This window comes from Phyllostomus hastatus, unplaced genomic scaffold (genome assembly GCF_019186645.2).
Source record: "Phyllostomus hastatus isolate PE091 unplaced genomic scaffold, TTU_PhHast_1.1 phas_contig_198, whole genome shotgun sequence".
NCBI classification, from domain to species: Eukaryota; Metazoa; Chordata; class Mammalia; order Chiroptera; family Phyllostomidae; genus Phyllostomus; species Phyllostomus hastatus.
In genome coordinates, this window is record NW_025333715.1 from 341606 (window position 1) to 362564 (window position 20959).

The 20959-nt window shown below is 54.4% G+C and overlaps 1 protein-coding gene across 3 annotated transcripts in view; it reads right to left on the reverse strand.

Moving 5' to 3' along the window:
- The window catches only part of PPP6R2 (protein phosphatase 6 regulatory subunit 2), a 61124-nt gene that overhangs the window by 28211 nt on the left and 11954 nt on the right, over nucleotides 1–20959 (reverse strand). For 2 of the 3 annotated variants that reach the window (XM_045834820.1, XM_045834818.1), the window contains exons 2-5: nucleotides 18532–18658; nucleotides 11717–11793; nucleotides 5678–5920; nucleotides 1194–1380 (exon numbers count right to left, since the gene is read on the reverse strand). In XM_045834820.1, the coding sequence (XP_045690776.1) occupies nucleotides 1194–1380; nucleotides 5678–5920; nucleotides 11717–11739 (453 nt within the window). In that variant the 5' untranslated portion in view covers nucleotides 11740–11793; nucleotides 18532–18658. The remainder of the gene's footprint in view (nucleotides 1–1193; nucleotides 1381–5677; nucleotides 5921–11716; nucleotides 11794–18531; nucleotides 18659–20959) is intronic. The other variant, XM_045834819.1, reaches the window with a different exon arrangement.

The following is a 20959-nucleotide window of genomic DNA, read 5'->3' on the forward strand; positions in this document are numbered from 1 at the left end:
CGCAGTCCACGTTACTGGGCAAGGGAAGTGCTACAGGCGGCAGGAAACCCGAACGACACCCGAAAGCTGCGGAGGCGCACCTGCGATGGACACACGAGTGCAGGCGTGGGCCAGAGCGCTGGACCAGATGCTCTCGGGGCCCAGGACAGCCCTCGGCTCGGGCGGCGGCCCCACCCCAGGGGCACTGTCACTCCTGGGACTGCGGCTCACCGCCACCACTCTCCCTTCACACTGCACCAGTTTGCAGAAAGCGTCTGAGGTGACCCACAGCTCTCAGGTCCCGGCGAAGCTAGGGCTCACGGCGCAGGAAAGGGGACAGTCCACTGGAGAGCCACGACAGGCCGACGGTTTCCGCACGTCGGCAGCCCCCTGCCCGGGTCCTGGGCGACACCAAACACCTATGGCTGATGTTTTTGGGGTAAGATCATGTAACCTGCTCGTTAACACAGTCTGGTCTCCTCCCAGTCTACACAGTCGTATTTAAGGGAAAACCATCCTCCTCTTTCAGAGACGCACACTGACAGGTCTACAGGAATGACGCGCTCACTGGGAACTGTGTGGCGGGCAGGGGGCAGGGGTCACGAGACGGAAGACCGGCTCCGGGCTGGAGCCGGGCCGGGCACCACTGCCGGCTCTCGCCCGCGCCCCATGCGGTGCGCCTAGACTGGACAGCCCTGAGCACGTGCCAGACAGGAGGTGATGCCGAAGCAACACAGACTCCAGGAAGACCACGGCCAGCAGGGTGAAACAAAGTCGCCCACTGCATTCACGGAGGTTTTCTCCTACTTGCCTCGAAACAGTAAGTGCCCTGGACAAAGACACCGCCATCCACACGGAGGGACAACAGACCTTAGAGCGTGGACGTGCTGCAACCCTGCCACGACCCGGGCACGTCCCTGGACTGGCTGGCGACGGGACGGGCCATCCCAGCCTGGGTCCTGCAGAGTTCCCGGGGACGGCAGGAAGTGCGCGTGTCCGGAGTCGGCAGCAGAAATACCTCCAGGGAAGCCACTTGTTTGCTCGAACTGCAACTCATGTGACAGCAGCCCGCACCGCCCCACCGAGCCCCATGACACGGCTGGGAGCAGGGTCCCCACGGCCTGCAGACCCGGCCACACCAAGGCAGCTGACAGCAAGCTACGTGGCGCTGCCAGGCCAGCCCGCAGACCCCGCGGGCCTGGCAGACTCGGTACCTGCTCCGTCTTCCTCGCGATGAGATTGCCGATGGTCTTGCTGAAAAAGCTGGCGAGCAGGGGGTTGAGAGGTGGCTCTCGGCCCAGGAAGTCGTAGAGCAGGTCCAGCAGAGCCTCGTCGCCCCCCAGACGGTCGTTGATCTGCGGCACGTCGCACGTCAGCAGCTCGCAGGCCGTGTTCGGGTACCTGGAGGGCAGAGCGCCAGCACCCGGCAGTGAAACAAGACCTCTCCAACCCCGGGGAGCCACTCCGACCATCCGCTGCCACAGAAGCAGACCCCTGGTGAGAGCGGTCCCCGGCGGGCCTCGGAGCAGGACGGAAGTGCTCTGAGCCTGTGGCCGGCTGGTATTCCTGACCACCAGGTCAGCATTTCTAACCCACGACTTCCTGGCCCTTCTCGCCCTGCAGTCTCTCCGGACCTGCTAGGTCTCTCACCACCTGTCACCACCAGTCGCTGAGCCCAGGTCCCCGTCATGTCTGTCCTCCCTCTTCTCCACGCCCTTTCTATCCCCACGTATCAAAAAGCACAGGTCCAGCCCGGGCCAGGAGGCTCAGCTTGTCAGAGCGGCACCCTGTACACCGAGGGGCAGCTACTTTGGTTCCTGGTTGGGGCCCGTGCCTGGGTTGCGGGTTCTACCCCTGGTCAGGACATGTGGATGCGGGGGGGTGGGGGGGGGGGAGCGGGTTGATGTTCCTCCCCCGCATCAATGCTTCTCTTTGTCTCTCTCCCCCCCTTCCTCGCTGAAGTCAGTGAACATATCCTTGGGCGAGAGATCAAAGAAAAAAACAGCACAGGCCCAGTCTGTCCCTAGATGGAAGCTTACCATGCAGTACTAGTGAGGGGTGTTGTGCAGGCAAATTGTCACTGAGTGACACCAACGTCTGTAAGCGATGCCCTATGACCAAATACACAATCATCCTCATCCCATTCCAGGTGACCCCAGGCCCCCACTGGCTCCCGGCCTTCCTGTACGACACACATGGGCTCGCTGCTGCGCCCGGGGAGAGGCCGCCTACTGAACACCCCGCCGCGTCCAGGTCAGAGCCCGAGGCCACAGTGCCAGTCATAACGCCCAGTGCTGTGTCTGGGGGGACACACCTGGGAACACAGGGAGGCAGCCATGCCCAGAGGAGACAGGGACCCGGGGGTGAGTGCCCTGTGGGCTGACCGGCACACACCTGGCATGACAAGGGACAAGCTGTGCAGCCGTAGGCACGTGACCTGACATCTCTGTGCCTGGGCTTCCTCCTCTAAACATGGAGGTGTGAGCACCCAGCTCCCTTCAGGCTGTGTGTGAAGCCAAGGAATGTCAAGGTGAGCTGAGCAGCGTCAAGGTCAGCCACTGCAATCCTCCTGCCTGGTAGCCACCAACGTAGGCCTGACACAGGCCTAAGCCCCACGGTGGCTGTGGACCCGCTGGAGGGGCCCGGTCTGAGACTCTGCAGGAAAAGCTGCCGAGGCACGGAGGGGCAGGGAGTGACCCCACGCGGCTGTGAGCAGTGTCCTCACTGGTCCATAGACAGGGCCTCCCGGGGCTCACAGAGACAGGGCTGCGTGCATCGCCGCAGGGAGTGAGGGCCCTGCAGGTTCACTGGAGGGGCCGGTTAACAGGCAGGCCCCGGCTTAAGAGGGGCCCAGACGGAGGTGTGGCCAGTCCCAGAGAGAGGTGCCCAGTGCCTACCTCGGGGGACTGGGACAAGGATCAGACAAGGTGGCTCGGCACTACCGTGTAGTGAACGGTGACAACCAGCACGGCGGAGGGCACGTGGCCGCCAGGAGCAGGAGGCCACAGAGCGTGGGCTCCAGGGCAGGGCAGGAGGGCCAGGGCAGCAGCACCGCAGCTGGAGCAGAGCGCCACGTCAGCCAGCAGAGAGGTGTCCACCAGCCTCCAAGCGGGAGAAGCCGCACCGGGCACAGGCAGAGTCAGGCCAGAGCACGGCCACGCCCCCCGGGGAGCCCTGCAGCGCCCAGGCCTGCCCTCACGCCCAGGCCCACGTGTGCACGCTGCCCTGGCCCTCTCGGGCTGCAGCTAGGTAGAGGGACTGTGATTTTATCAGTGCTTTTACATCATTTGTCAAAAAAGGAGACTGCTTTACTAGTTGATAAAATTCACACAAAGAGGAGGAATTCCAGTTAGGGCAGACCAGGCCCACGGATCTGTCACTGTTCCCTCTCGAAGTGACTCCAACGATGCGGAGAAAAAAGCCCAGGAGGGGACATGATGCTGTGTGACGCCTGGAGGATGGAAAGTGGTGGCCCGGCGAGGACAACTGACACCCAGGAAGGTCCCAGGGAGAGAGACAGCCAAGCACGAGGCCTGGGTAGAGGCGGGGCCGCCCTGGAAGCTCTGGGGAGCAGGAGGCTCCCGCCCTCCCTCTCTGGGTGCGTGCTGGCACAGGCGCAGGACTCAGGGGCTCCGGGGTCCCTGGGAGGAAGTGCACCCGAGCAGCTCCCAACTCACCACCGCCAGGCACAGCTGAGGGGCGATGAGACCCTGTCCAGACGCAGGGCCCGTCCCAGACAACACCGACTGAAGGTGCTGCCGGGTTGACCTGCCACAGGTGGGAGCTGGAAGGGTTCTTTGCTGGAGAAACTGATGGGACAGAGACAAAAGTCAAGCAGCTGTCACCTAACCAGGTGGCCAGCACCTGTCGCCCAGGGAAGCATGGTGAGCAAGCCCCACACAGACCCCAGACCGCACAGGCCTTAGTGCCTCTCCCAGCGGGAGCCCAGTGCTGATGGAACCACCACCAGGAAACGCGGCGCGTGGGACAGACAGGGGGAAACTGCCCAAAAGCTACACACCGAGAGAGCAGCCACAAACGAGAACTGGAGGCTTGTGTTTAAAATGTCTGAGAATAAGAAAGGCCTCTTAGGAATCAAAAAAGACAGCAGAACGTTTTTTAAATCAACAAAGGACAGGAAGATGAAATCGGAAGAAACCTCTCAGATGTAAGACAAAAAGGCAAAGAGAAGACGTTCGGGGCAGGTATAAGACGACAGCATGCATTCGGGCGATCTGACACCGTGTGGCGTCCCAGGGAAAACAGAGGGAGAACTGGGGCGGTGGGGGGCGGGGGGGGGGACCCAGGAGAGAACGCAAGAAGTTCCCTGGGCTGACGGCCATGGACTCACAGCCTGGAAGGGCCGTGGGGCACCAAGCACAAGGAGTGAGAAACTCTAACATCTGGAGCGTGCGTGCCTTAGTGTGCACAGGTCAAGAGCGTCTACTGCTGAGCTGGCCTCCGTGCTCCGGGCACAGGTGCTGACCTCCACGGTTCCCTCCACTGGAGCCAACAGCTTCGCCTGCTCGGTCTGCCCAGCTGGGCACCTGGTGCTCGTTTCTCCCGGACACTCAGACTAGAAAACGCTCCTGGCTCGCTGACACTGCCCCGGGACCCCTCGGCCCAGTTCCCCGCTCTTCCCGTCAGACCCGTCACCGATGCACTCTAGACACCCAACGGGACGCACTGGGGAGGGAGAGGGTGAAAAGGACGGCAGCTGTGAATGGTGGTGCGGAGGCCACACGCACTGACCAGGAGCATCCCACACACAGCGGCGTCTACGTGACCTTCCACAGGTGGTGGTCACCAGGACCTCAGCCCTGACCCCTCCACAGAGCAGTCCCCTGCCTTCCAAAGGGTCGATGGTCCCAGCCCAGGCACTTCCCACTGGCCTGACTGCAGGGTCCAGCACACTGGGAGTGAAGGGCAGAGGTGAGGGCTGGAGGTGATCTCTGGTCACAGCACAGGCTTTGGTGTGCTAATGTTCCAACAGAGAGACGTTATTTGTGAACAGTGAAATGCAAATTCGGTGTAACAACCATTTAAAGACAGAGACCCGTTCTTAGCTTACAAGCCACACAAAACAGGATGTGACCTGCGGGCCTTGGTTTGCTGACCCTGTTCTAAGACCTCCCAGCACCTGCTGTCCAGATGCCTGTCTGACCTGACACGCCTACGCAGGCCCCAGGGGGCACCCTTAGAGCCGGAGGCTGGGTCCACTCTGTCCTTCCTGTCACCCAAGGTCCCCCGTCCTCATACCCTCTGCCCTCATCCCAAGCCCTTGCCACAGCACCCCCGCCCTTCTGTCTTCTTGTGGCAGACGGGTCAACTGCTGAGTGGGACGTTTTGGTCACTGACAACGTGACACGGTTCCATGAGCCCAGGGCCCCAGAGTGAAGCATTTCCCACAGTCCCTCCCAAGTGGTGTCTCACCAGGCAGGGACCACCTCTTGTGGGGGGTGCAGCCCCATCCATCCGTCTGTCTGTCAGGCTAATGCTGCAACTCTACCTGCAGCTCTGCCATAGGGTCTATCTTCGTCTTCCAGCATATTTTCCCTCCAAAGAGTACAACACGCCGTTTGACTTACCACGACCCAGACTGAAAAGTCACCCCCCCAGGAGTGGTGCACGGCTTCTCCATCAGAAACACATACCCCCCACCCCCCGCTGCCTCCCTTCGGCCCTGCCCGGCACGTACTTGAAGCGGACCTTCTCCTCCATGTCCAGGGGCGGCTCCTGGGTGACGAGGCTCACCAGCTCCTCCATGCACTGAGGCTGGCACAGGAAGTCCAGCAGCTTCCGGTTCTGAGCTTTGCACTCCTGCAAAATGTCATCCTCGTCCATCAGCTCCCGCAGCGTCACGTCCTCCTTATCCAGCAGCTTGTCGACGTGCGATGTGGTGTTCAAGTCGAACTTCCAGAACATGGTGACGGCCACCGAGCTGCAAGCAAGCCCAGGAGGGTCACTCCTCCCAGCAGCTCTGCCCCGAAGCCCAGGAAGCCTGTCCCCAGCATGGCCAGGCCCCTCTGACCACACCTGTCTGGGTCAGGCTCCCAGGTCAGCAGGGACGTCCCGGCCCTGGTTCCCTGCTGGCTGACCCGCCTTCCGTGCTGTCCTTTGGCCCCCCGGGGTACTCTCACTCCCTGGCTCCCTTAGGAGGTGCGTCTCCTTCGTGTCAGACCTGGATGCCCCTCCACCCCAAGAAAGGCAATGACTCACAAGCCCTGTCCCCAGCATCTGGCCCCTCCTGAGGGAGCACTGGACACATCTGCCCAGGTGTCTGTATCGTGTATACTCTTGATTCTCTGTACATGATGCTCTGGCAGCTCAGAACTCCTTTCTGGTTGGGGATAGACAGCCCCTCCCGGGGCTGGTCCATTCTTAGAGACAGCAAAGGGCCCAGCAGCAGCAGGCCTGTGACCCTCTGCGTACGTCCATCCAGAGTGGCTCCTCCCCTATGCCTACCCCTTCCCCACCCTCCAGGCAATACCCCTGCCCTCATCCCAGGGCCGGACCAGGCCATGAGGGACCACCCTGTGGCGTAGCGCCTGCTGGAATTGCACCTACCAGCCAGCCTGCCCTATGCACAGGCCCTGCCTCCTTCTCCGCGGGACCCCGTAAGGGCTGTGCCTAAGCACTCCAACACCAGTCCTCTGCCCCAGACACTCCTGGGGCTTCCCCCCATGGCCCCACATAAGGACTGAGCCTCCTCTAGGACCTGTGAGTGCAGCACCTTTGTTTCCCTGAGACTCTCCTCCTACGTCTCCACTCGTGGCCACACCCGGCTAATCATCCCCTACAAGAACCCAGGACACCTCACAGGATGCAAGCTCAGCGAGTCACACTCACGCCAGCTGGCTTCGCTGGACCCTCTCGCTCCTCCGCCACCCCACCCTCCGGCCGCTCCTTTTACCGTTCCAGCCTTGCTGAATAACCCAGGGTTGTCCTTGAAACCACTCTGTCCCTCACACACCACGGGGCCCCAGGACATTCTACCAACCCAGCCCTTCCTCTGCGTCCCACACGCCAGTCCAGGCTCCTGCTGTCCCTGCCAGGATGGTGCAGAGGGAGCCTCACCTGTCAGGCGGTGGCCCAGCTCCCTGTTCGACACAAAATGGAAAACATAAAGCCTCGGTCTTTCACAAAGGAAACCTGTGCTTAGAGACTACAAATCTTGGCACCGTTACAAGAATCACCATTGGCGAAGTTATGATAATAGTGGATGGATTCTCCATGTCAGATTTACAGCAGTAAAGCTACCCGCGTGATGTGAGTGAGCCCCACTTGCCCACATGACAGGCTCCACTGTCCAGCCGTCCCTCCGGCAGCCTCTTGTCCCTGAGGCACAGGTTCCCCTCTCCAAGCCGCCCCCACTCCACACTCCCCTCATCTCACTTCAAACCACCGGGGCCCGGCGCCCTCCATGCACCAGGCTGCTTTAGAGGGGCCGCCAGGCCCTGGCCACCCCTGACCCCCACTGCTGAGCCCACCCTGGCCACAAGGACACAGTGCCCCCTCTCCCGCCTCGTCATCCTGCACTTGCTCTTGCGCTCCAACAAGCCCTCCTCTGACAGAACCCCACCTCCCGCCAGACTAGCTGACGTGCCCGCACGTGCTTCCCGCACTCAGAGGATGAATTCAACCACATCGGAGAGTGCGTACAGATTGATAATTTCAGTTACAGACAGAAATGGTCAGACTAGACTTTAAAAAGCAAGAACTATGTGCTGAGTATAGAAACATAATTTTAAATACAAAGACACAGACTAGAACCGCTTTAAAAGGTCAGAAGGACAGACACAGCATGCAAACGCCCCTTTTCTGCCCAGTTTGCTCTTGCCATGCCGCCCCCACACCCCCGGGTGCAGGGCGAGTGCTGCCCTGCGCAATATGCTGGGGACGGTCCCCTTCCTCCACGTGGGCGTCCACACAGGGCTGGAACCACTTCCTCTTAAAACGTTTGACAGATTTCACCAGGGTCTAAGGTTTTCTTTGGTGATGGTTCAAATCATGAATTCCACTTCTTTAACAGGTATTTTCTATCTACTTGCTCCCATTCTGGTAATTGGCACTGCTGAAGGATTCGTCAAATGCGGTTTTTCATACGACCTTGCAACCTTTAATGTCAAGTTGTTCCTATAGCAACACACCTTTCATTGTTTTGTATTAGTAATGCCTGTCCTCCTTTTTTCTTCATCACTGCAACTAAAGCTTATTAATTTTATTGTTTTTTAATAAAGATTTTATTCATTTATTTTTAGAGAGATGGGAAGAAGGAAAGAAATATCGATGTGTGAAAGATACACTGACTGGTTGCCTCTCAAGCACCCCCAGCTGGGGACCTGGCCTGCACCCAGGCATGTGCCTTGACTGGGAATCAAACCAGCAACCTTTTGGTTCACAGGCTAGTACTCAATCCACTGAGCCACACCAGCCAGGGATTATGGGTCTTTTTTTTCAAGTAACCAGCTTTTGTCTTCATTTTTTTCTCTATTAGTTGTTCATTTTCTATTTCACTGGTTTCCTCCTTTGTCTCTGTAATTTCCTCTCTATTGCATACTCTGGGTTTAATTTGTTCTTCTCTTTCTAGCTTCTTAAGGTAGAAGCTTTTTAAGTCACTGATTGTTTAGACTTCTTTTCTATTATAAGCATGTAGAGCTACAAAGTTTCCTTCAAGTACTGCTTTAGCTGCACCTAACAGGTTTTGATATTTCTAATTTCCCTTGTTTTTCTTTGACTGCTAGGTTATTTAGAAGTATAACCCTTAGTTTTCTAATTATTTGGGGGCTTTCCAACTGGTCTTCATGACTGACCATCTAACTTGTGCTGTGCTCAAAGAGCAGGCTGGCATGGCCGCCCTCCTCCAAACACACTGGCTCTTGGTTTATGGCCGAGGCGGGGTCAGCCGGCTTCTCCTGTGAGGAGCTAAGCAGCCATTATTTTCAGCTCTGCAGGCGGTGTGGGGTCTCTGCTGCATGTCCTTCTCCTTCTTCCTGACGACTCTTCAAAATACACAAGTCATTCCCAATCTGCAACAGACAGCCCAGCAGGGCCGGCCAGCGTGGGCTGCAGGGGCCTCCCTGGCGGCCCTGCCCGTGACACAGCCCCTCCCGGGGACGTGGCGCACGCACAGGGAGCAGGGCTCCCTCTGCCGCTGCCGGCTCGGTCGGTTGGTGAGTGGGTGGATAATGATAATATAATAACAGGTAAAATCTACTGATTTGTGGATACTTCTGCCAAAAGCTGAGAGGAGAACTGCCATCTTCAACTTTAACAGCGGATTTATTTACCTCTCCTTTTGATGTGAAAATTTTTGCTTCATGCATTTCGAATTTATTTTGTCATGTGTATACATGTTTAGGATTGTTATGTCTTCCTGATGAGCAGCCTCCCTGATCCCCTTGAGATGCCCCACATCCCCTCTGGCAACACTGGCAATCACGCCCGACCACGCCGGGCGGACCCCGCGTGCGTGCGCACGCGCTGAAGGGCTGTGCAGCCCGGGGCCGAGCAACCCTCCCGGCACCACGGTCCCAACCGCCTGTGCTCAGGGTCCTTCTCCCAGGGTCTCCACCCTCGTCCCTGCTCTCTCACTGTCACGGTGACCTGTGACCGGTGGCCTTGGTCGGCGTTACTACTGTAACTGCTTTGGGGCTCCCCAAACTGTGCCCACAGAAGACGGCGAACTTCGGGGGTAGATGTGACGCGTTCTCACTGCCCCACTGACCCGCCACCACCCCCCTCCCTCATCGCGGGCCTCCTGGTCGGTCCCCGGAGACACAACAGTATTGAAACCAGGCCAGCGAACGCCCCGCCTCGGCCTCCAGCGGTCAAGTGGAAGGGAGTCGCAGGGTTCTCACTTTAGATCAGAAGCTAGGGACAATGGTCCGGTGAGGAGGGGACGATGGTGCGGTGAGGAAGGCGAGTGCGAAGCCGAGATAAGACTGAAGCCAGGCCTCCTGCAGCAAACAGCCAAGTCGTGAGAGCTGAGGAGAGGTTCTCGAAGGAAACCAGAAGTGCTACTGCAGTGACCGCGCGAGTGACCAGAAGGTAAACAGCCGTACTGCTGAGAGGGAGGCGGGTCTGGCGGTCCGGGCGGAAGATCAAACCAGACACACATTCCCTTGAGCCGGAGCCCACTCCAGAGCAAGGCCCCCACTCTCCCGGTTCTGCGAAGGCTGGGAGGCGGGGAGGCCGTAGGAGGAACGCCGGAAGCCGGCGGAGGCTGGCGGGCGAGGCCCGGGGAGAGAAGCCGTCTCCACAACAGGCACGTGCCCGAGAGGCAGCGAGCGCTGGGCTGGGAGCCGCAGCGAGGTGTCCAGAAGGTTCACTGAGATGCCGCTGAGGGCGGCTACGCTCCTCGACCCGCTTCCAAACAGCCCCCTAGTGCAGACGAACAGCCTCGCGTTGGAAGAGGTCGCCGCCCAGGACGTTCAAAGCTGGGGCGGGGAAGCCCCTGCTGGCTTCGCTGCGGCATTGGGGACAGGCCAGCTCTCCTGTGAGGGGCTCCGGGGACAGGCCGGCTCTCCTGTGAGGGGCTCCAGGGACAGGCCGGCTCTCCTGTGAGGGGCTCGTGCAGCCGGGACACCCGCTCTGCCCCTGCTCTGCCGACGGACACCAGAGCCTGGGTGACAGCTCGCCTGGGCCCAGGACGGTTTGCGGAGTGACAGGAGCCCGCGGTGCAGACCTGCTGCTGCTCGGAAGAGAGGGCTCCTCCCAAAGGGCACGCTCTCGGACCGCGCACCCAGTCACCCAAGGGCTCGCTCACGGAGACGGACAAGAGGAGCGCTGCTTTCCCGCCTTTCCGTAGCTCGTGGATCACGGACTCACTCTGACTTTCCAGTCTTATTGTTTAAGAAATACATTTCGTAAACCTTAGCTGCCACAGTGATTCCTCGGATGGATCGGGGCGAAATCAGCTGAAAAGCACTCACCGTTCTAGGTGCCATCAAGAACATGAGCGATTCGTGGGAAGCGGTCGAAACGGTAACAAGAGTTTGGAAGGAGGTGATTCCAGCGCCCTGGGCTGGCTTTGAGGGGTCACGACTTCCGTGGGGAGGAGCTCGGGGCGCAGAGAAAGCAGCAGGAGCGCTGCAGCTGGGAGTGGCGCCCGAAGACGGGGCCGGATCGCTACGGTCTTGTGACAGACGTGAGCGGAGGAGGAGGTGCTCACGGGTGAGCAGGGAGGGGCGGCTCGAGATGGAGTCCCCTCCCTCCCGGCGGAGACGCTGTGAAGACGGTGCCCTGGCATCAGACTCAGAACGTCGCACAAGCGTAGGTGACAGGGCAGCAGTGGAGTTTGAGGACTGGCTCCACAGAAAGAGAGAGGAAAAAAAAAGAGACACGAGAAAAAAGAAAAAGCCCTGGCTGGTGTGGCTCAGTGGACAGAGTACCAGCCTATGGACCAAAGGTCACCAGTCTGATTCCCAGTCAGGGCACGTGCCTGGGTTGCAGGCCAAGCCCCAATTGGGCATGTGTGAGAGGCAACCAACCAATGTTTCTCTTGCACATTGCTGTTTCTCTCCCTCTCTTTCTCCCTCCTTCCCCCCTCTCTAAAAGTAAATAAAATCTTTTTTTAAAGTTCATCATTTTAAAAAAGGAAAGAATAAACTAAACTCTACAATTACCTTAATTTCAGAAAATAATGACTTTTTAAATATAAAAAAAGGGACACCATAATTTTGGGATTAAGGATAAGGCCTCACTTTGAAACAATGTATTTTTAAGAAAAACTCACCTCATTACGCCTATTTTGTTCATCTCGCCAATGTTACAGACCAGCACTTGAGAACCTCTGTCGGTCTTACCATCACCCTGACGTGGGAAATAACACTAGGTTACTCTTAACCCTTTTTCAGGCCATCAGCTCACTAGCTCTTATCTGTACATTCTGCAACACCGTTAAGTCAAAAACCTCTGTGAAACAACATTTCTGTTTCCGTCAGCTACCTACGCATTTTAAGAAACACTGGTTGCATCTGGGCATCCTTTGACAAGCTCATTATCATGGCCCTCCTTTAGCCAGAGCTACCTTCCAAGCCACAGGGGCTGCTCCCAGGCAACACTGCCTGCTTCTTTTCCAGATGCTCCTCACATCCCGGCACCCACTCGCCGCCCCGCAGAAATGCCTGCATCTGCTTAGCTGGCCTCCCCCCAGGGAGGGCTCTCTGGCTCCTGCTCCCCTAGAGGACACTGGGCACCAGAAGGGTTCCTGCTGCACCCACAACACCCTCCGCCCTCCAGTCTCTCTGGAATGCCAAGCAAAGTATCACCAACACCTTTCAGGCGCCTATCCAACAGCCACCAAACGGAACCTGAAGTTCTGCTTCTCGATTTAGTTTTTCCAGTTAGCACGATCATCAGACAGAAGGTAGGTTCCAAAGAGAAATGCTGCCATATGGCCATCAGCTCCAAATGGAGCCCTTCACAACAGAACACTCTGAGGTGCAGACTGTTGCTAAGAGAAATTAGAATCTGAAGGACTTACAATCAAAGTCCTGGATCTGCGGTGCGGGGTGACCTGAAGCCAGGTAATGACCTCTGGTACCTTGGTCTCCTCGCCTATACACTGGGAACACTGAGCATCCCTGTCTCGTGGAGCAGAGCTGCTGTGAACCCCACCTAAAGGGCGAAGAACAGGGGCCCACACGCGTCACCCGCACAAAGCCTGACTGCGGAAGAGAGAAGGAAAGACACGAGGCTGCCCTGCAGCAGAGAACGGGCTCCGTGGGGGCTGGGGTGGCACGCGCTGCTCCCCGGGCTGGGGGCGCGCCTCTCCCAAGCCCACCTTCAGCGGCAGCTTAAATTGAACACGACGGAACTGTCTGCACTAGAAATCGACAAATGCTACAAACCAGGAGGCTCTCTGACTCTTCCCAAGAGCCAGTGGTCTAACTTTCACCCGAACACCACTGAGAGTCTACTTGGCCTGGACAAGTGGAGAAGATGGGAGTCCACGGGGGCAGTGTCTGTGCCATCAGCTGATCAACAAACGAGACTGTGTCTAAAAGGGCGGGGGCAGGGCGACGACAAAAAATGGCCTTACTGAAACAGATGAATAAAAATCCAAAATCAGAAGTGAAAAGAAGAAATAACCACTGACAGAGAGGTGAATTAAAAACGATTATAAAGACAGTAGTTCACACGAGCCCATGCTCATGCGTTCAAAGCAGCCTGAACCACCTGCAAACCCCGCCCACGCCCTGGGCAGAGGCCGGGGCTCCGCCTGCAGGGCCCCAGCACACACTGTGAGCTCCTCTAGGGCCGGGCTGCACCCTACAGCCCCTTTACATCCCGGCCTGTAGCTCCAGGCTGGACATGCAGCTGGCACCCCCTGGTGGCTCACCAAATCAGCCAGTCAACAAACTCACTATGAGCTCCGAAAGGCTGGCTCTTCCTGAGACGGCCGTGGGGTGTGCAGTGGACAAGCAGGGCAAGGAGCCACGCAGACAGGAGCACAGGGCCAGGGTCACAGCTCCCGTCCGTGTGACTCGACAGGTGTGGGCGAGTCCAGCTGAGCCCACTTTCCACTGCCCCCTCAACAGCACAGAGGTTTAGGTGGTACTTGGCCACCTCCTTCACCCTAACTGTCCCACCTCCCCTCGCAGCCAGCTAGTCGGTGACTCAGCTCCTGACTCAGCTCCGGGGCAGGGACGATCGCCGAAGTGACGGTGAGACCTCAGGCCTTCCTGACTGTGAGCTCCTGGGTCCCTCTGGCCCTTCTGCCCGCTGGGAGATGGCGAGAGGCACAGCAACCCTTCGGACTCCACAACTGAGAGCCAGAGGCGTAGGCAGGCGACGTGCCTGGGCTGCGGACCGGGTCCCTAGCTGGGGGTGTGCGAGGGGCAACCACACACTGATGTTTTTCTCCCTGTTTCTCCCTCCCTCACCCTCCCTCCAAAAAGAAATAAAATCTTTTAAAATAAAAAAAAAATACACGAGGCATCTAATGAGTGCTCAACCAATACCCGAACTTACTGAACGGGTGAAAGAAATGTGACATCACTGACGTGTATTGCATGCTCAATGAGGCTTCGCTCCTTGCCCTTTTAACACGAGTTTTAATACGCGTCCATGTGGCTGCTCATCTTAAGCACAGCAAGACGGGGGGAGGCTAAGAGGCCTGTGCAGGCTGCGTGCTCTGAGTGCCTGCGTGAGGAGCCCCTACGCTGGACAGGCCTGGGCGTGGTGTGGCCTGGCGCTCCCTCGTGACCACCACCCCCTTGCCACCAGCAGGTGCCGTCCCTTGGCTCAGGGCTGCACGCTGGGGGAAACCTGAGCAACTCCAACAGGAGCAACGAAACACACACAGAAACTAAACGGAGTGGTCACCCCTTCCAAAGCTGCAGGGCGAGACTTTCACAGGAACTCGTGAGCAAAGGGCATGCAGTTGATGACGAGACCAGGACTGGCGCGGGCAGCCCCAGGCTGCAGACACACTGCTGACACCAAGAACACCAGCATCCCAGGCTCCCAAAACGCTGCCCCAGCCAGGTCTTCCGCCCACAGAACACACTGGGATTCTCCAGAAAGGCCTTAAATTTTCGTGGACCCTTTCACGCTCATATAATTTTTAAGTCATCTTATCAATTCCACCCTCTCGAGCCCACACACATCCCTTGAGTTTTTGGATTGAAATTATGGTGAATGTCTAGACCAGTTTTGGGAGAGCTGGCACTTTTACAGTGTTAAGTTTTCCAATGCAAAACCGGGTGTATCTGTCTCTTTACTCAAGCCTTCTTTAATTTCTCTAAAAATTTATAGTGTTCTCCATAGAGGTTTCACATCTTTTGTTATATTTATTCCTAGGCACTTTTTATTCATAATGCTACTATACGTAAGACTTTTTAACTGCAATGTGTTTGTTGACGGCATACAATAACTAATACTTTTTTTATAAGCTAATTTTGTATCCAGCAACTTCCTACATGACTATTAATTTCAGTAGGTTATCGTTAGAGTGTTTGGGGCTTTCTACAAATATAATAGCATCGTCAATGAGTAACAAGTTGTGTTTCTTCTATTCGGATTCTTTTATCTTCTTTCCCAGTTTTCTGATCCACTGGTCTGGCTACCACCTGCACCATGGCCCTTAGCAGGGGTATCCAGAGCAAACAGCCCTGTCTTCCCATTCCACAGGGGAGCACTCACTGTGCCACCAAGCACAGGGGCTGCTAAAAGTTTCTTTTGTCAGAATAAAGAAAGCTCCACCACTTTTCCCACTACTCTAGAAGTTATATGCTATTTCTACTCTATAGTGGCTCCTCAGAGGTTGTAGCCTGTACTTACTAAAATCTGCAGTGAATCGACGCCTCCCCCAAACCCAGCTGTCGCAAAGGCCTTGGAGTGTGTCTACCTCCACTTACCCCTCCTTCTCGACTCACATGCTACTGCCGCGTCTTACGCAACTTGACCTTGATTTTACTCCATAAGCCACTGCTCCTGTCCTTATTACAAACAACTGTCAATTCTATTTGCTCCTCATTCTCTCTTGAATCTCAGTTCTTCCACTGGGTCACTTCTTCTGCACGTTATTTAGAAGTATCTTTGGTAAAGGACTGCCGATGACCGACTCTTCAGTTTTTGTTTTCCTAAAAATGTCTTTATTTCCTCCTCGTTCTTGAAAGACATTTTCCCCAGAGAAGAACCAAACAGGATGTCTAGAAATAAAGACTACAGTGTAAGGGCTCAGAATCGAATCCTTTACAGTGCAGAGGCCATCCGTGGGCCAGACGAGGGGGAGTCGCCGGGGACGGAGCCTGGAGAGGAGGTGGGAGCACAGGGCAGAGGGGAGGCGGCACGGGGAACAGTGAGGACACGAGCCCACGCTTCTCGTGTCCATGGCTGCCCGGGAGGAAGCAGCGGCTGTCGCCCCACTGCGCAGACGTCACTAACCGGCCTTCTTCCTGTGTGTCTTCAGGTCGGTCTTTGTCCTTGGTGCTCTGCAGGGTTACTCTCTCTGGTCTAGCTGTAAATTAAATTTTTATTTACCCTGTTTATGCTTCATTTGTCTCTTGGAATCTGCAGGCTGGGTTTTTTCACCAATTCTTGAAAATCTTTAGCCTTTATCTTTTCAAATAGTAAATCTGCCCCTGTCCTCACATCTCCTCGTAAAACACCAATTAAACACACTGTAGAGATTCTCCCTCCCCCTCCACACCGCCTCCCCCTGCCCTGTGTTTCCACCTCCTCGCCAGGCCCCGTCCCGGGACTGCCCGTGTCCTGGATGACTGACGTCCTCCGCGCTGTAAATGGTGCAACAGCAAACCCACCTTCAGGGTGGCGCAGAAATGAGTTTACAGATGTTTATATGGAAGGTGATACAATGGTTAATAAATAATAATACAAGAATAAGCATAACCTGCTCTGCATACTCACAATTGTAACCCTACTCTTGCCCTACCTTATATAATATTCTTCATTTCTAGACAATTCTTTTTCAAATAATACAGGTCGCCTTTCAGAGCTTCCTGCAGGCTCTGTGTCTCCTGGTTTTCACTCACGGTGCCTTATTTCCTCGTGTGCTTGCTCCGTTTTGTCTGTGTACTAATCAATATCCTAAACAATACCTGTGTGGACATTTCGCATCTTAGGGAGCTGGTACCTTCCTCCAGAGAGGTTGTGTCTGTAGGATGCCTGAAGGCATTGTGAAACCAGAAAACAAACTAAATTCATGAACAACCAGGCAGTATAAACCTGGACCATAGATCTTCACGAAGGTCAACCCAGAGCCACAAGAGTTGCCCTACTTTCCCCGTTTTCCTGCCACATTAGTAAAAAGGTCACCAGGCGGGAGCAGGGATGGAGTGAGGCAGGCATGCCTCTAGCTCACCCTAATCCTGAGGATGCAGACAACCTTCAGCGCCCGTCTGGCACAGGGATGGCTTCCCTCAGGCTCTCACCAGGACGTGACTGCAGACCTCAGCTTCGGTTCACACCCAGCAGGCCTCTGAGGTCAAGGTCCTGCTTGGTCCAGATGACCGAATGCCCTCAGGGCAAAGTCCGATTCCATCCCATTGTGCTTAAAGTGACTTTCTGGGTTCCTACTTTTTGTTATATTTTGGTCTAGAACTTCCTTGCTATATTGTCAGTTCCTTAATTTCTTCTTTTCTTTTTAGAATCCAACAATTTTAGTTGCTTTCCATAGGATAGGACTGGAAAGATAGAGGGTAGTGCAAATAAACCAGCTTAACACTTATCAAACATAAGACATTGTTGTTTTTCTTGCAAAATATACCTGATACATAACTCTGTACACTGAAATTTATATTCTCTCATCACTTTGAAGAATCATTCTATTTTCAGTTGGCCTCCACTCCTGCTGATGAGACGCTGACAGTCCGCCTAACAGATGTGCCTTTGCACATGGTCTCTTAGCGCCCCCAAGAGGTCACTGCCTTTTCGGGCTGCACGGGTCCAATGTACGGTGGGCGGTTCTTACTGACACTGCTTGGGACACAGGGAGCTTCCCTTCTGGGATCCCAATGACACATTTCCTGACATTTCCCCCATCCTCCATATTCTCTTCATCTCACTTTCCATCTCTTGTCTCTCAGGGCTGCACGCTGTGCAACTTCAGACACGCATTCCAGTTCACACTTGTCTTCAGCATGTTTATCTAATCCATATATACTGAGTTTTTAATTTTAACTCTTTTTCATTTCTGAAAGTTCTGCTTGGGTCATTGTGATATTTTACTTTGCATTACTAACTTTTATTCTGTATGTAACTCTTCAAACATTTCATATGTTATTATACCCACTACATCTGCTTACTCAGGATCTGCAGGCTTCAGGGCATCGAAGTCTGCTAACTCCTCCTTGCAGCGGTGCATGTGTTTTCTGATGGTAAGTCCAAGTTTGCTGACAGGTCATCTATGAAATCTCAAGGGCCTACACTGCTGTGCTTTCCCCCGAGGAGGGTTTATGTTTTCTTCAGCAAGGAGCAAAGGAGTGTTGTCACAGTGTTCACTGATCCTTTGTCTTTGCCTCTTTTGGCCTGTAAAGCAGTATCTGAGTTTTTAATGCACCGAAGTGATCACAAGAAACTATCTTTACTGTCATTCATCCAGCACCTAACTGGAGTGCAATGTGAGAGCTTTTCAGGAGCACCCCACCCACCGGATGCACGAGTCTCTCCCTCCCTTTCTCATCTCTTACAAGGACCGTGTGTTCCGCAAGGCACCACGACAGTGTAAGGCTCTGGCTCACGTGTGCCTCACTGCACATGCATAGCTGCACCTCACTACACATATGCGACAACACCTCATTAAGCGCACGGCTGCCTCCCACAACACACACACGGTTGTACCTCATGCGTGACTGTGCCCATTTCATCTGGGTCACACTCTGGCTTGGAGAGGCCAAGTCGTTTTTCCTCAACACAGCACCTCAAAACCAGGCTCAGAAGGATCAGAACACAACCAAAAGACAACAGACTGTTTGTACACTCAAAACTGAATCTCTGCTCTCGCCCATCTTTGAACTCCCCCTTACACAGCACATTCGCACAAATTTCACAGGGAAGCACAATCAAAAAGGAAAATCATCTTACCTTCTGTGGAAACTTCTTGTTTAAATTTTATATTCAGGCACAATATAAAAACATTTGGCGTTTTTTCTTGGAGTATATGCAACTTTAAGAAAAAAATTGTCATTCAGTAGATTTATAATCTCTTCACCTGAAAAATAAAAGAGAAAAATGTTCTTTCGAAGTCTGCTATTGTAAAGTAAATCACCAAAATGGTATGAAAAAGGAAAACAAAAGTCAGCGTCTTTACAGAACACTCCAGGATGAAGGAGCCACAGAGGCCCCTGCCGTTTCGCTTCCAGAGAGCCGGGCACCGACGACAGGGACCCATCGCCCTGTCGGGGTGGCTGGCCCGGTGGCTGGGCCGTCACGCATGGACATCAAGGACGTGGGGAGGAGCTCTGCGGAGCTGTCCTGTTTCCCAACCGTGCACCATCACCTCGAGAAACACATATCCCTGCCCTCGCCAGGCAGCTCAACGGGTTCGAGCATCATCCTGACATGGCAAGGCCACGGGTTTGATCCCCAGCCGGGGCACATACACGAAGCAACCAATGAGCGTATGAGTAAGCAGAACCACAAATCGATGTTTCTCTCTCTCTAAAATCAATAAACAAAAATTTTTTTCAAAAAAAGCAATGTACATTCCTGGTCCCGAGGTGACAGGTACTCCATCACAACATCCCTGCACACCATTTCCACGTCGAGTGACCAGCACTGAGAGGTTAGCGACTGACTTCAAGGCCTAATGCAAAAGCAGCATCACGCGGAGGCTGGGACCACTCCCTGTGCATCTGCAGGAACCGGTCAGGATGTTGCCTTTTGAAAATCAGACTTTGGCAACAGCGAGGGATACTATTCTAGAATATGAGGCAATCATCAAAACTAATATTTACATCATTTTGGATTCAATTAGAAGAAATCTAATGGAAAGAAATATTTTTGAAGCTATTGAGGAGTATGGGCTGGCATTAGCTGACGTTAAGGAATAACCGTGAATTCCCTTAGCTGAATAATGAGACGGTAGCTGTGTCTTCAAAAATAAAAACTGCCCGTATTAGAAAAAGTGAAATATTCATGATGAAGTGACATTATTCCTGGGATCTGCTTTTTAAATACTTTAAAAAACAAGAACCAAAGTTTAAGCGTCAGAGGGAAAGGGACAGATGAACAAGAAATGGCAAAAGGCCAGTCACCACGGCAGCCACGCGAACGTGCACTGCGGTCATTATAACGTGTTCTCCACATCTGTGTGCTTTTTTTTAGTTGAATATATCGGGGTGGCACTGGTTAATAAAATCACACAGGTTTCAGGTGTACATTTGCGTGTTTTTAAATTTCACATAAAAAATCAAACAAAAAAGAGCAATCGAAGGTGTGTTAGTAAGCCAGAAATGAGTCAACATTATCATCTTCTAAAATAGGTAAATCTTACATCTAACATTTCATTATTCAAATTATTAAGGTAAATAAGTCAACAAAACTGCCTTTTCAGCACTTTATACAAAGTTTTCAAAATAAGGAAGTATTTCCAGCCCTGACCGGTATGGCTCAGTGAACTGAGTGCCAGCCTGTGAACCAGAAGGTCGCTGGTTCGATTCCCAGTCAGGGCATGTGCCTGGGTTGTGGGCCAGGTCCCCAGTTGAGGGCGTGTGAGAGGTAATGGATCAATGTATCTCTTGCACATTAATGTTTCCCTCCCTCTCTTTCTCCCTCCCTTCCCTCTCTCCAAAAATAAATCAATAAAATCCTTCTTTAAAAAAAAAAAGCAAGCACAAATTTGACTCAGCAGGAACTGCAGGACGAATGGGCACCTGTGCCCCAAACGGCCACATCAGGAGGGACACGCAGCCAGGGAATAAGGGTACCTTCTGCGCAACGGGCACGCGTCCTGAGCACTGTCACCCCCTGCCATACCCTCCCACTGCAGCGCACAGCCTCCTGCTACCTGTGTCCTCCAGCCTGGACTCTGCCATCACCGATGGCGGGCCTGTCTGCTTACCGTGCCCCCAGGATCTCATTCACAGCCCTGGGGTTTCCCATGAAGCCCTTCTCCCAAGCCCTGTCCCTGTCTCCTTCCCTAAACACAAGGATGCCCTGATGGCCACCCAGGCAAAGGCCACCTCTGCCCTCCCTCCCGGCCCTCCCAACCAGGGAGGGGGTCAACATTCTCATAGGTCCCACGATTTTAAAGGTTTCATTCTAAAACCTGTTTTTGACCCTTTTGTTTCTGGCTAAGATCAGATTAACAGGGAGCAGATTCACCTTCCCACCTGCAACAACTAAAACAACAACAACAACAACAACAACAATTAAAGGGTAAAACACATGAAATGATTTTCAAGACTCGGGACACCGGGCAATGAAGAGCAGTGGTCCCTGACAGAAGGGACACAGGAGGAGCCCTTTCCCTGCCCCGCTTTCTGCCTGGACAGCAGTCCCGGGCCACAGT